A 13,516-nucleotide genomic window follows, 5' to 3' on the forward strand; every position below is an offset into this window, starting at 1 on the left:
GCCCTCTACTCAGGAGACAGGGACTTTAATAATGACCATGGGCTCCCGCCAAGAGACTATGCAATTCATTGTGGGACCTGTGTTGGATAGCGCAGTCATTTTGGGATTCCCCTGGTTGCGGAAGTGGAATCCAGAAGTAAACTGGTGCACTGTATCGGTCACGATCTCCTACAAGGGGAAAGAGGAACGGGGGCTTGTAATGGCTGAGTTGGGAAAGAAAGGTCCCCCCCAAGTGGAGAAAATTTCAGGCGAGGAAAAAATCCCCAGAGAATACTGGGATCTAAAAGCAGTGTTCAGCGAAAAGGAAGCCAACAAACTGCCTCCCCACAGGGCCATGGACTGTAGTATTGATATAGTGCCCAGGGTGAAATTGCCAAAATCCTGGATGTACTCATTAACTCCTGGGGAATTGACTAAGTTGCGGCACTTCATTGATAAAAATTTGGAAAGGGGATTTATAGAACCAGCCAGGCCTCAAATGGTGGCCCCCATCATGTTCAGGGAGAAGAAAAACGGCTCGCTTCGCTTAGTGGCTGACTATAGAAACTTAAACGTCATTTGTACGCACAATGTGTATCCCCTGCCCCTTATGAAGGACATGTTAACTTATCTGGCGAAGGGGAAGTTTTTCACAAAATTGGACTTACGTGAAGCGTACTACCGGGTGCAGATAAAGAAGGGAGATGAGTGGAAAACCGCTTTCAACACTCCGCTGGGATGCTTCCAATTTAGGGTACTCCCTTTTGGCCTGCAGGGGGCACCAGGAGTTTTCATGCAACTGATCAATGAGGTATTGCATGAACATTTATTTAAAGGATGCTTGATCTACCTAGATGACATTTTAATTTATTTGGAGTCTCTAGAGGAACATATAACTCTGGTTAGGGAAGTTTTAAAGAAACTCAAAGTGGCAGAACTGTATGCTAACTTATCCAAGTGTGAATTTCACCAGAGCAAAATTGACTATTTGGGTTATCGCATCTCACATGATGGGGTGGAAATGGATCCGGAAAAGGTAAAAGCGGTCTTAAAGTGGAAGGCTCCACAAACTAGGAAACAATTACAAAGCTTCTTGGGTTTCGCAAATTTTTACCGGCAATTTATCCCAGCATTCTCTCAGATAGTGCTAACGATTACCAGTCTACTGAAAACGAAGGGAGAAGGTAAACCCAAACCCAATGGGCCTTTGGCGTGGTCCATGGAGTGCCAAGCAGCTTTCGAAAAGCTGAAAAAACTGTTCGCGAGCGAACCTATCCTCAAACATCCTGATTTGGCAAACCTGTTTGTGGAACAAGTGGATGCCAGCGATGTAGCTGTGGGAGCGGTATTACTGCAGCGAGATGAAGGAGAGGTGTTACGCCCCTGTGCATATACATCGAGGAAATTAATTGACACCAAGCGGAGATGGGCAGTGTGGGGGGAAAAAGCGTTCACGGTACGCTGGGCATTGCTCTCCTGGTGACACTTCTTGGAAGGTGCAACAAAACCTTTTGAGGTATGGACAGATCACAAAAACTTGGAAGTTTTGAAAACCCCCTGGAAACTATCCCCCAAACAAGCCAGATGGGCGCAACATTTCAGCAGATTCAACTTTTCGCTACGCTACCTACTTGGGGGGAGCAATTTCATGGCAGATGCTCTGTCGAGAATGCCACAGTACAACAGTGGGAGGCTGGAGCTAATTCAATCAGTGATACCAACCTCGCAAACTGCTTGCTCGGCGATGACTTGACATCAGAGCAGTAAGAAAACGGAGCTTCCGGATGATCTAATAGCAAACCTGCAAAAGGCGTTGGAAACTGATGACTGGTTTCGAGCTCATGAAGGTGACTGCACAAAAAGGGAGGGCCTAGCTTGGCTGGCCTCACATTTATATATCCCATTGGCGTCAAGGCCTCTAATTTTGGAAAGAGGGCATGACTCTAAAGTGGCAGGACATTTTGCTTTCTGGAAAACCTTACATTTATTAAGAAGGCAGTTCTGGTGGCCCTCAATGAAAAAGGACATTGAGACTTATGTAGCAAGTTGTCCGGTGTGTGCCACTGCTAAACGACCTCCAGGTCGCCCCCAAGGACTGTTGCAACCAGTGGCGAGACTGGGGTCACCATGGAAGGAAATATCAATGGATTTTATTGTGGACCTACCTGAGAGTGGGGGGAATACAGTGATTTGGGTTGTTACTGACCTTTTCCCCAAACAGGTGCATTTTGTGGCGTGTTCAAAAATCCCCACTGCCAAGACATTGGCGAGACTGTTCATACAGCACGTATATCGGCTGCATGGAGTTCCTGAACGGATCATATCGGATCGTGGGGTGCAATTTACATCTAACATTTGGAAGGAATTTATGGGGTTATTGGGTACCAAATGGGCTCAGCTCGAGCCATCACCCTCAAACCAATGAGGGGGGTGAGAGGACGAACTCAGTCCTACAACAGTACCTGAGGTGTTATTTGAAGTATCAACAGGATAATTGGAGTGAGCTCTTGCCTTTTGCGGAAGTGGCCTATAATAACTCATTGCATAGTAGTACGGGGTTTACACCTTTTAAGTTAGTAAGTGGACAGGATTTCGTGCCAATCCAGGAACTACCTCAGGACAAGCCTCAACACCCATCCTTAAAAGATTGGGTGTTGCAACTCAAAGCAACCTGGCCCGTAGCGAGAAAAGCTCTTGATGAGGCTCAGGCGTCTCATAAGGCCCAAGCTGCCAAGAAAAGAACAGCTGCAGAGTACAAGGTGGGAGATAGGGTTTACCTGTCAACAAAATTCTTGAGAACAATGCAAAAGTCCAAGAAACTGGGAGCTAAGTACGTAGGTCCTTTCCCTATTATACAAGTGGTGAATTCGGTAGCAATGAAGTTAGAATTGTCTAAAGAGTTAAGGAAAGTACACCTGGTGTTCCATGTAAGCTTGTTGAAACTGGAACGTATAAGTGAATTAAGACCCCCACAGCCTGATCCCCCAGCCCCATTGTTAATTGAGGGTGAGCAACATTTGGAGGTAAAAGAGGTGTTGGATTCCCGGAAAACCAGGGGGAGAACTCAGTATTTAGTAGCTTGGAAACATTTCCCAGCATCACATGCAGAAAGGGTGGATGAAACACACATGAATGCACAGAGGGAAATTGACCGTTTTCGATTGAGATACCCTGATAAACCATAATGTAAATTTGTATATATCTGTGTTTTGTTTTCTTTTTTAGGACTAAAGTCCCTTTTCCAGGGGGGGCGAATGTCAACCTGCGCTGCCTGCTGCTGCATTATTTGCTTGGTTGTCATAGAGACAGGGAGGGGTAGAGAAATAAGGGGGGGTTGGGAAGTGTGCTGGAGAAGGAAAGTTTTGTTAAGCTTTGTTTTTCCAGGTTTGGAGGAGATCGTTAGACGGACACATTCCTGAGAAGCCCGGGAGGACCATCTTGAACCACCTGATGTGTCTGGACAGTGGAGATTGGGTGGATGCCCAACAGGGGGGTGAAATATGAGGGTTTAGTATGTGGGTTATGCGCCATTTTATTCAGACTTTGCTTTGCTTTTGATGTTTCAAGTTCTGATTTTGATAAATTCACTTTGAACCTTAAATGAAAGGACTCTGAGTTTTATTTGTCTGAATTCTGACTAGCAGCATCTGACAGCTTTAGTTGTGTCCCACAAATTTTGTGGGGAAGTATCTATGTTGTTATTTAAGTTGAAAAAAATTTCTAATTCTTTTTCTATCCAATCTTTGTATTGATATATCTATTCATTCGCCAATACCTCTGTTTTTTGTTTCCCTTCCAAGTAATTGTTAGTGGATTGTGGTCAGCCCAGTTGTTTGTTTCAATTTCAATGTTTGTAACATTATCAGAAATCTGAGTTGAAATCCATGCCATATCTATTCTAGTCCAAATTTTATGTGGATTTCAATAAAAGGTATATTGCTTATCTATAGGATGGCGATCTCGTCATATGTCTTGCAAGGCTAATTCTGAAGTCAAATTCCACAATGTTGTTGGTAGAATTGTTTTCTTTTTCTTGTCTTTCTTTTTACCTGAATATTCCATTTGACTGTCAGCTATGGCATTAAAATCTCCAATTATGATCATATTTTCAATGGGCAATTCTATTATTTTCTCATGTAATTCTTTGTAAAATATTTTTTGGGTTTTGTTTGGAGCATAGATTGATATAATGATGAGAGGTCCCGTTTCTAAATTCACTTGCAACATTAAAATTCTACCATCATTATCACTGTAAAGTTGTTTAACCTCCATCATTTCATTTATATAAACAGCTATCCCTCTTCTTTTTTTCCAGCTAAACTAGTATACAAGTTACCTAATTTTGAATTATATAATAACTCTTTATCTGAATGTTTAATATGAACTTCTTGTAAAATAATAATTTGCGCTCTTTGTTTTTTAAGTTTAGAAAATGTCTGTTTTCTTTTTCTTGGATGGTTCAATCCATTTACATTTACTGAAAAGATTTTAACTGCTGAGTACATTTCTATTTGTAATATTGTTTTGTTTCTCGAGGTTCTCGAAGTCCAGTGCTTAGCACCAAATCTTGCTGTGGTTCTGGTTGTTTTTTCTTTGCGTCCTGAGCGTCTTGTTCCCCCCTGGAGGCTGTCCCCCTCTCCTCCCCTCCCTCTCTGATTTCTTTGTAGGATAAATCATGTTTAAACAAGCCGGATTGTTCGTAGAAGATTCTGGCTTGGTCAATGGTCTCTATCTTTACTCTAGATCTTTGCCAATAGAAAGAGAGGCCTTCAGGGATCAGCCAACGGAAAATTATTTTTTCTTTAATTAATATTCTTGTTAAGAAGTAATATTCCCTCCGGCTTTCTTGTACTCTTCTTGGCACTTGTTTTAAAATAATGACAACTTTTCCTTTGAATTTTAATTCTTCGTCTCTTGACCATTTCAGAATATTGTCTCTTACCGTCTTTCTAATAAATTTAATATGTATTTCTCTTGGTAAGTTGTGTTTTCTACCATAGCTAGTTTGGACTCTGTAAATTTCATTGATCTCCTTTATTGCTTCCTCTGGGTCCATCTGTAAAATCTCTCCTATTATTTCTGCCATTTTCGAGCCCAAGTTTTCATCTTTTTCTTCGTGGACACTTTGGAATCTCAGACCATGTGAGGCTCATTGTAATTCTATATTAATAATAGCTTCGTCGACTCCTCTGTTTCTCGCATTACTGTGGTCTTCAAATTCATTCATTCTCTGTTCCGATTTTTCCATTTTGTCCTCAACCCCTTTCTTCCATTGTTCATTCTCTTTTAAAGTTTGTTGTATCACATCAATCTTCGCATCCAGTGTTTGTACACTTCCTTTCATATTCCCTAGCTCGACCTTCAGATCACTCATTTCCCTTTTTATGTCTGCTTTTATAGCTTCATAATGTTTTTGGGCTTCTTCACGTGCGTCATCTCTATTAGCATTCATGGAGATCTGAAGAAGAGCCAGGGTGTCCTGAATAGTCTGCAAAGTTGGTTGCACTGGGGTCTTTTCTTTCTCTTTTTCTTTCTCCTTAACCAACATGCTTGTTATTGTTCTTTGTGGTAAAGGAGATGGCGATGGTGAAGGAGACCCTTGTGGAGTAGCAGTTGTAGTTGTAGTCTGTTTCTTAGAGGGTTTTTATAGTGGTAGATGTAGTGGACATCTTGGATGTTTTTCTGGGTCTTCTAGGACCTGTGAAATTTAACTGTTTCCAAAATGGCATCAATTTAACAAACTTACAATGTCTAAAGACAAAAAAAGGGGGGTTGAGAAAAAAAAAGGGAAGAGGCAGAGAGAGAGAAAGAAAATTTAAAAATACTTATATGGTTTATATAGAGAGAAAGAAAAAATTTCCAAAGCTATGCAACTTACATCTTCAATATAAAAATATAATGTCAGTTCATTAGGTAAGTTAATGTAATTATATAACAGTGAGATATTAAAAAATGTCAATTATTTGAGCAATATAAAATATTAATTGTTAGAAGATATCAATACTTAAACATTTACTTAATTCATTTAAAAAATCCTTTTCAAACAAGGGAGGGAAGAATTCATTCAATTATTTATAAGTCTGTTTTGGCTACAAATCTATTTGTGCTATAAAAGTAAAAAGGAACTTGAAAAAAAAGATCTATATAGCTTTAAACATATCCAAACAGTCCTGGGAGTAGAAAGAAAACTTAAATTTAGGTTAAATAAGGAAACAGACAGGGGGGTGAGGGACTACCAAACAAAGGGGAGGGAGAAATAAGATTTAGCAGTTCATTTCTATTAAATACAATTTTTAAAAATTTAAAAAATAAAAATAAGAATAGAAAAATACTTAAAATACTTAAGTCCAATTGTCAATAATATCCAAGGTGTTCTTGAATTCTTCTTCTTCTCAGAATTAGGATAGGGCGATCATTCTTGTTGTTATTTGAAATAAGTCAATGTCCAAATTAAAAATGAGTCAATGTCCAAGTTCTAATTAATATTTCAAGCTCAATATCAATGTGGTTAAAAATTCTTTATTGTCCAATTAAAAAGAAAAGCAAAATAAATCAAAATCCAAGTTAAGGGTATATCAGAGTCCAAAATTCATATAATAATTCGAATCCAATTTCAAAGTAGCTAACAAGTCCTTGTTGTCCAATTAAAAGAATTTAAATCAATTAATTAAAGTCAGAATATTCTACATTTATAGTCCCAATTTAAAAGCCAAATAAAATCCAGGAAAGTTCTATGCAGAGTTCAATTTTGTCAGAAAAAAGAAAGGAAAAATAATTTTTAAAAAGTAAACTGTAATCCAATCCAAAAATTGCTTATAATATTTTAAAATATTTAAATCCAAATATTTCCATATATCCAAAAAACCCATAGGAAAAGGAGAAAAAAAATGATTCACCAAATCCAAAATCAAAGCTTTGTTCTTCGTAAAATGTTAAACCTCCATCTTGAATAATATTTCCCTGCTAGTGCTGCTGCGAACAACAACACCAGGAAGCAAAAAAGCCAATCGTTTTAAGTTTAATTGCTGGAATGAAGTTCAATTATTCAGAGTTCTTATCCCTCGGTTTCGATATATTGAGTAAACCTTCCAGGAATAATAAAAATTAAGGTAAATTTGAGTTGAAGCTCTATTTTATAGTCTCTATGATTGTGTGAGCTATAACTGTTCCAACTTGTTTAAATCCGCTCACATCGGCAAAATTCTTGCTTTCTTCTTTTTCGCCTTATTTAAATTCGGTATATGTCAGTTATAGTTATAGGGGTAAAAATCACTTTACTTTCCTTCTTCTTTCTTTTCTGTTAGTTCGAACATTCAGTTAGACTTCTGGGAATTTTTTTTCCTTTGTTCTTCCTCTCGTGTGGCGGTGTCGCTTTAGCTGGGCGCCGGCTATTGCCACCCCCCCGGATCTTCACATCTGGTGCTGCGGGCCAATCCTACACCCCGGGGGCATCGGCGGGTACCCCCTTGATGTCCAGAGGCCCCCTGTTCTAGATCGGACCCTCCAGGTCCGATCGGATCGCTAAGGAGCAACTGCCAGGGCAAAAACGGAGGTCTGTTGACGGACCCCCGTCTCTAGCCTCCCGACGCCCAGGTTAAAAAAAATAGCCGGATAAAGAAAAAATACCATCTATTTTCCCTTATTGTTAACACGTCTCCTTAAAAACTTACATTTCTGTGCCACATTTCTGAGTTTCTGAGCCTTGTCTTCCTTCTTTGATATATTCTAGATGATTAGCTGGGACAAATAGTAACTTAAGTGCATTATTTACCAGACAAGTAATCCAAGGACAAATTAATTTATTTTTCCTTCATATTCTGAAAATTCTAATTTGGGCTAATACAGCTAATTGAATGCTTGGAAAAAGGTATACAATCTAGTCACACATATCTAACATTCTATGTATACAGAGATCCCCCGGGTATTGCGTTCCCGATCATTGCGAAACGGCTATATGGCGATTTTTGAACCCGGAAGTAAAAACACCATCTGCGCATGCGCGCCCTTTTTCCTATGGGCACTCATGCGTAGATGGCGCCGGGCAGATCAGCTGCTGGGCGGCTTCCCTGGGTCTTCCCCCTCTTGCTGGCGGGAGGGCGAGCGGCAGGCATCAGCGAGGAGTTTCCCCACCGCCCACGCAAACTCCTCGCTGCCGCTCGCCCACCCTTCGCCCGCCCACGCCGTTCATTCTCGCCGCTTCCCAGCTGAGTCCTGAAGCGAATTGGCTTCAGGACTCAGCTGGGAAGCGGCGCGAGCAAGCGGCGTGGGCGGGCGAAGGGCGGGCGAGCGGCAGCGAGGAGTTTGCGTGGGCGGTGGGGAAACCCCAGCGCCGCTTCCCAGCTGAGTCCCCTTCCCATGCATGCGCAGATGGTGTTTTTACTTCCGCAGCGCTACTTCGCGAAAAACCGATCATTGCGGGGGGTCCTGGAACGGAACCCTCGCAATGATCGGGGGATCACTGTATTCTACATTGTACAGAACTGAAGAGTTGCTCAACAAAAAAATCAATGTTTTATGTGACCGTTTCTACATTATTGTTAATGCATATTGGATACAATTATTCTCGAAATGCTGTTTATTGGCTGCTCAAACATTCTAATGCAAAGATGGATGTTTTCATACTCTTAGATTACAGAGCACAATATGTTATCCGTTGACTTTAGAAAGTAAAAATACAGAGGCAGAATTTATGCTTGTATTTAAAGAAATGTGAAATATTTCATTATTTCTCTTCCATTCCCATTTAGGATCTTCATCGAACTGGATGCAGTTCTTATTGTGGCCAAGAGGCAGAACAAGATAGAGTAGTATTGAAAAGAGTTTTATTGGCTTATGCCAGGTGGAATAAATCTGTAGGATATTGTCAAGGTTTTAACATCCTTGCTGCTCTCATCCTGGAAGTAGTAGAAGGCAATGAGGGAGATGCATTAAAAGTAAGTATATCTGTTGACCACACTTTTATTCATATTATATTCTGTTGGCTGTTAAAAATACCATAGTATAGGAATAAAGCCCCCTAAAGACTAAATAAAGATGTATGGATATAAGAATCAGTTGATTCAATTTATAACTTATGTTTATACAAATAGACTGTTACAAAGATGATAAAGATTTATCTTTTATCTTTATCCCATTTTTCTGCTTGATTTTCAGATAATGATTTACTTAATTGATAAAGTACTGCCTGATAGCTATTTTGTCAATAATCTGAAAGCACTGTCGGTTGACATGGCAGTGTTCCGAGATCTTCTGAGAATGAAACTTCCTGAGTTGTCCCAGCATTTGGATAATCTCCAAAGAGCTGCCAACAAGGAAAGTGGAGGTATGCAATGGTCATGCATATTTTTCTTCTTTTCTTTGCTTCTTTATCTCTTAGATATAAATTTCATTACTTCTAATTTAAAATAAAAATGTAAAATTATGGGTTGAAACCATAAGAGCTGTTTAAAATTAGAAGGTGTTTGAGATGATATAATTATCATCAGACGGAGTGGCTGTGGGTTTTGACTCCCAAGGACAATTCCATCTGTCCGACCATTACCCTGCGGGGAGAATTACTGACCTCCTTGGAGAGGGTCCGCAACTTGGGCATCCTCCTTGATCCATAGCTAACATTAGAGAACCATCTTTCAGCTGTGGCGAGGAGAGCATTTGCCCAGGTTCGCCTGGTGCACCAGTTGCGGCCCTATTTGGACCAGGAGTCACTTCTCACAGTCACTCATGCCCTCATCACCTCGAGGTTCGACTACTGCAACGCTCTCTACACGGAGCTACCTTTGAAGAGTGTTCGGAAACTTCAGATCATGAAGAATGCGGCCGTGAGAGCCATCATAGGGCTACCTAGATTTGCCCACATCTCTCCAACACTCCGCGGCTTGCATTGACTACCAATCAGTTTCCGGTCACAATTCAAAGTGTTGGTAATGACCTATAAAGCCCTACATGGCATCAGACCAGAATACCTCCGGAACAGTCTTCTGCCACACGAATCCCAGCAACCAATTAGGTCCCACAGAGTTGGCCTTCTCTAGGTCCCGTCGACTAAACAATGTGGGTGGGCGGGCCCCAGGGGGAGAGCCTTCTCTGTGGCGGCCCCGGCCCTTTGGAATCAACTCCCCCCAGAGATTAGAACCGTCCCCACCCTCCTTGCCTTTCGTAAATTATTAAAGACCCACCTATGCCACCAGGCATGGGGGAACTAGATGCCCCTGGTCATACCGTTTTTTGGAGTATAAGACGCACCGGAATATAAGACGCACCTAGATTTTAGAGTTGCAAAACAAGGAAAAAAGTATTCTGAACCAAATGGTGCAGTAATATATTATTTAATAAAATACCAGTGTAGCAGAATGCTTTTTACAAACATGTATACTTTTTATAACCATGGACAATTTTTACAAACTTTAAACTTGACAGCTTTAAGACTTGTGGACCAACTACTAGAATTCCTCCTGCAGTCATGCTAGTTCAGGAATGGGGGTTGAAGTTCACAAGTCTTAAAGTTGCCAGGTTTGGAGATCTTTGCACCCTTAATCCCTAACCCAGGGGTATCCAAACCTGACAACTTTAAGACTTGTGGACTTCAATTCCAGGAATTCTCCAGTCATGCTAGTTCAGGAATGGGAGTTGAAGTTCATTAGTCTTAAAGCTGTCAAGTTTGAACACCCCAGGGTTAGGGATTAGGGATGCAAGGGTCTCCAAACCTGGCAACTTTAAGACTTGTGGACTTCAATTCCCAGAATCCTCCAGTCATGCTAGCTCAAAAATGGGAGTTGAAGTTTATTGTTCTTAAAGCTGTCAGGTTTGAAAACCCCTGGGTTAGGGATTAGGGTGCACTGCAAGGATATTTCAAACTGCCTGAACTAGTCTTCCTCTAACTGTGGCTACTTTGCTCTTTAAACGTTTTAGCTCTATTTACAAAGAGCCATAAAGATTATCACCGGAGATTCAGGAAAGGAAGTGTGAGGACCAAAGCTGCAGTCTTTTGAGAAGGAGGGAGGGAGGGAAAGAGGAGCTGTTTATCTCTCTCTTCTCTCTCCCCCCCGGCCCCCACTTGCAGAAAATGATCTAACAGGAAGTGATAAGTATCTCCTTCTGTAGTCAGGGCAAAGCTGGAGATTTTCTTTCTTTCTTTCTTTCTTTCTTTCTTTCTTTCTTTATTTATGTCATACAAATATAGTATTGTATTGTAGTATATTTAACATAATACAAGGATAAAGTATATAGAGAAAAGATAAAAACACATTAGGACAGGAACGGTAGGCACAAAGGTGCACTTATGCACGCCCCTTACAGACCTCTTAGAAAAGGGGAGAGGTCTATTGTAGATAATGTAAGGTTGAAGATTTTGGGATTGGGGGAAGAAACAATAGAGTCTGGTAGTGAATTCCAGGCGTTGACCACTCTATTGCTGAAATCGTATTTTCTGCAGTCTAGTTTGGAGCGATTTACATTTAGTTTGTATCTATTGCATGCTCTTGTGTTGTTGTTGTTAAAGGTGAAGTAGTCGCCAACAGGGAGTACATTGTGATGTATGATTTTATGAACAACAGTTAAATCAGTTCAGAGGTGGCATAGCTGTAAATTTTCTAAACATAGTAATTGAAGTCTGGAGGAGTAAGGTAATTTGTTGCGTGAAGAGGAGTGGAGGACTCTTCTTGTGAAGTATTTCTGGACTCCTTAGAAACATAGAAACATAGAAGTCTGACGGCAGAAAAAGACCTCATGGTCCATCTAGTCTGCCCTTATACTATTTTCTGTATTTTATCTTAGGATGGATATATGTTTATCCCAGGCCTGTTTAAATTCAGTTACTGTGGATTTACCAACCACGTCTGCTGGAAGTTTGTTCCAAGGATCTACTACTCTTTCAGTGAAATAATATTTTCTCATGTTGCTTTTGATCTTTCCCCCAACTAACTTCCGATTGTGTCCCCTTGTTCTTGTGTTCACTTCAATTGTATTAATGTCTGTTATGCAGCGAGGATTCCATACAGGTGAGCTGTATTCAAGAATTGGTCTGAAAAATGTTTTGTATGCTCTGGTTAGTAGATTGGTGCTTCTAGAGAAGAAGCTGCATAGAATTAAGTTTGTGACTCTTAGTGCTCTTTTGGCAATGCTGTTGCAGTGGGCTCTGGCACTTAGGTTATTGGAAATGAGTACTCCAAGGTCTTTGACTGAGTGAGGGTCTTCTGCGAGTTCAGTTTGTCCAAGTGTGTATTTAGTATTTGGATTCTTTTTACCAATGTGTAGGACAGAGCATTTGTTGGATGAGATTTGCAGTTGCCAATTGTTAGACCATTCAGCTACATGGTCAAGGTCCTTTTGAAGGGTAGAAGTATTATCGGAAGTATTAAATAGCTTAACATCATCAGCAAAGAGAGCACAATTGCTTGTAATATTGTCACAGAGATCGTTTATGTAGAGCAGGGGTCCCCAAACATTTTACACAGGGGGCCAGTTCACTGTCCCTCACACTGTTGGAGGGCCGGACTAAAGTATGAATAAATCCCTACGCACACTGCACATACCTTATTTAAAGTAAAAAACAAAATGGGAACAAATACAATACAGTGGTACCTCAAGATACGAACCCCTCGTCTTACGAACAACCCGAGAGACGAACCCGGGGTTCAGAAAAATTTTGCCTCTTCTTACGAACATTTTTCGTCTTACGAACGGCAAACCCCCCGGCTGTTTTAAAAGGTGACAGCCGGGTGGCGGGGCTTCTCGGCGACCTCCCGAACACTGAACCCGGAAGTTCGGGTTCCGGAGGCCTCTGAGAAGTCCCGCTGCCCAGCTGTCGTCTCCCACCAGTACTTCTCCCAAGACAACGCGGTTTCAGCCTCCCTTTGCTCCACGCTGCTTCGCCCTGCCTGTCATCCTGGCTCAAGCAGGCGGCGGCAGACCGTCTTTGTATTTTTTGCTGGGGGGGAGCAGGAAGACCTTCCTGACTCCCTCCCCCCAGCCAAAAACACAAAGACGGTCTCCGCTTGAGCCAAGATGACAGGCAAGGGCGAAGCAGCGCTCAGCAAAGGGAGGCTGAAACCGCCGGCGGCTTCAGCTTCCCATTGCCCCATGGGCGGCGGCAGACTGCCTTTGTATTTTTGGCTGGGGGGGAAGGAGGAGGCGCAGGATCGGGGCGGCGACGGGCGTGGGGCGAGGCAGCAGGTCAGCATCCTGGGCGGGCGAGGAGGCGCGGCTGAGCGGGCCCGGCTCAGGCTCCGGCTAGACCTCCAGCAAGACGGGGCGGGCAGCGACTGGGTGCGGTGGTGGTGGCGGCGAGGGTGTGTCTGACTCGGGGCTGGCAGCGCCTGATGCAGCGGGGAACATTGGCGCGGGAGGCAGGAGAGGACCGGGTGACCGGAGTAGCAGCGCCGCTGCCGCCACGCCCGGCTCGGCTTCCCTGGCTGCTTGGCCGTGGAGGCTCGGCCGAAAGGGGCTGGAGCCACAGAGCTTTGCCTCCCGCCCCTCGCCCCTGTGCCGCCAGCGCGTCATCTTCCCTCCCAGACAAAAAGGCCGGCCTTCGGGGATGAGG

The 13,516-nt window shown here is 42.3% G+C and overlaps 1 protein-coding gene across 5 annotated transcripts in view; it reads left to right on the forward strand.

The window, feature by feature from the left end:
• Positions 1-13,516, forward strand: part of TBC1D30 (TBC1 domain family member 30) — a 156,020-nt gene that overhangs the window by 98,732 nt on the left and 43,772 nt on the right. For all 5 annotated transcript variants that reach the window (XM_070755627.1, XM_070755629.1, XM_070755630.1 and 2 more), the window contains 2 exons: positions 8,727-8,912; positions 9,133-9,301. In XM_070755627.1, coding sequence (XP_070611728.1) covers positions 8,727-8,912; positions 9,133-9,301 — 355 coding nt within the window. The remainder of the gene's footprint in view (positions 1-8,726; positions 8,913-9,132; positions 9,302-13,516) is intronic.

This window comes from Erythrolamprus reginae, chromosome 6 (assembly GCF_031021105.1).
Source record: "Erythrolamprus reginae isolate rEryReg1 chromosome 6, rEryReg1.hap1, whole genome shotgun sequence".
Classification (NCBI taxonomy): Eukaryota; Metazoa; Chordata; class Lepidosauria; order Squamata; family Dipsadidae; genus Erythrolamprus; species Erythrolamprus reginae.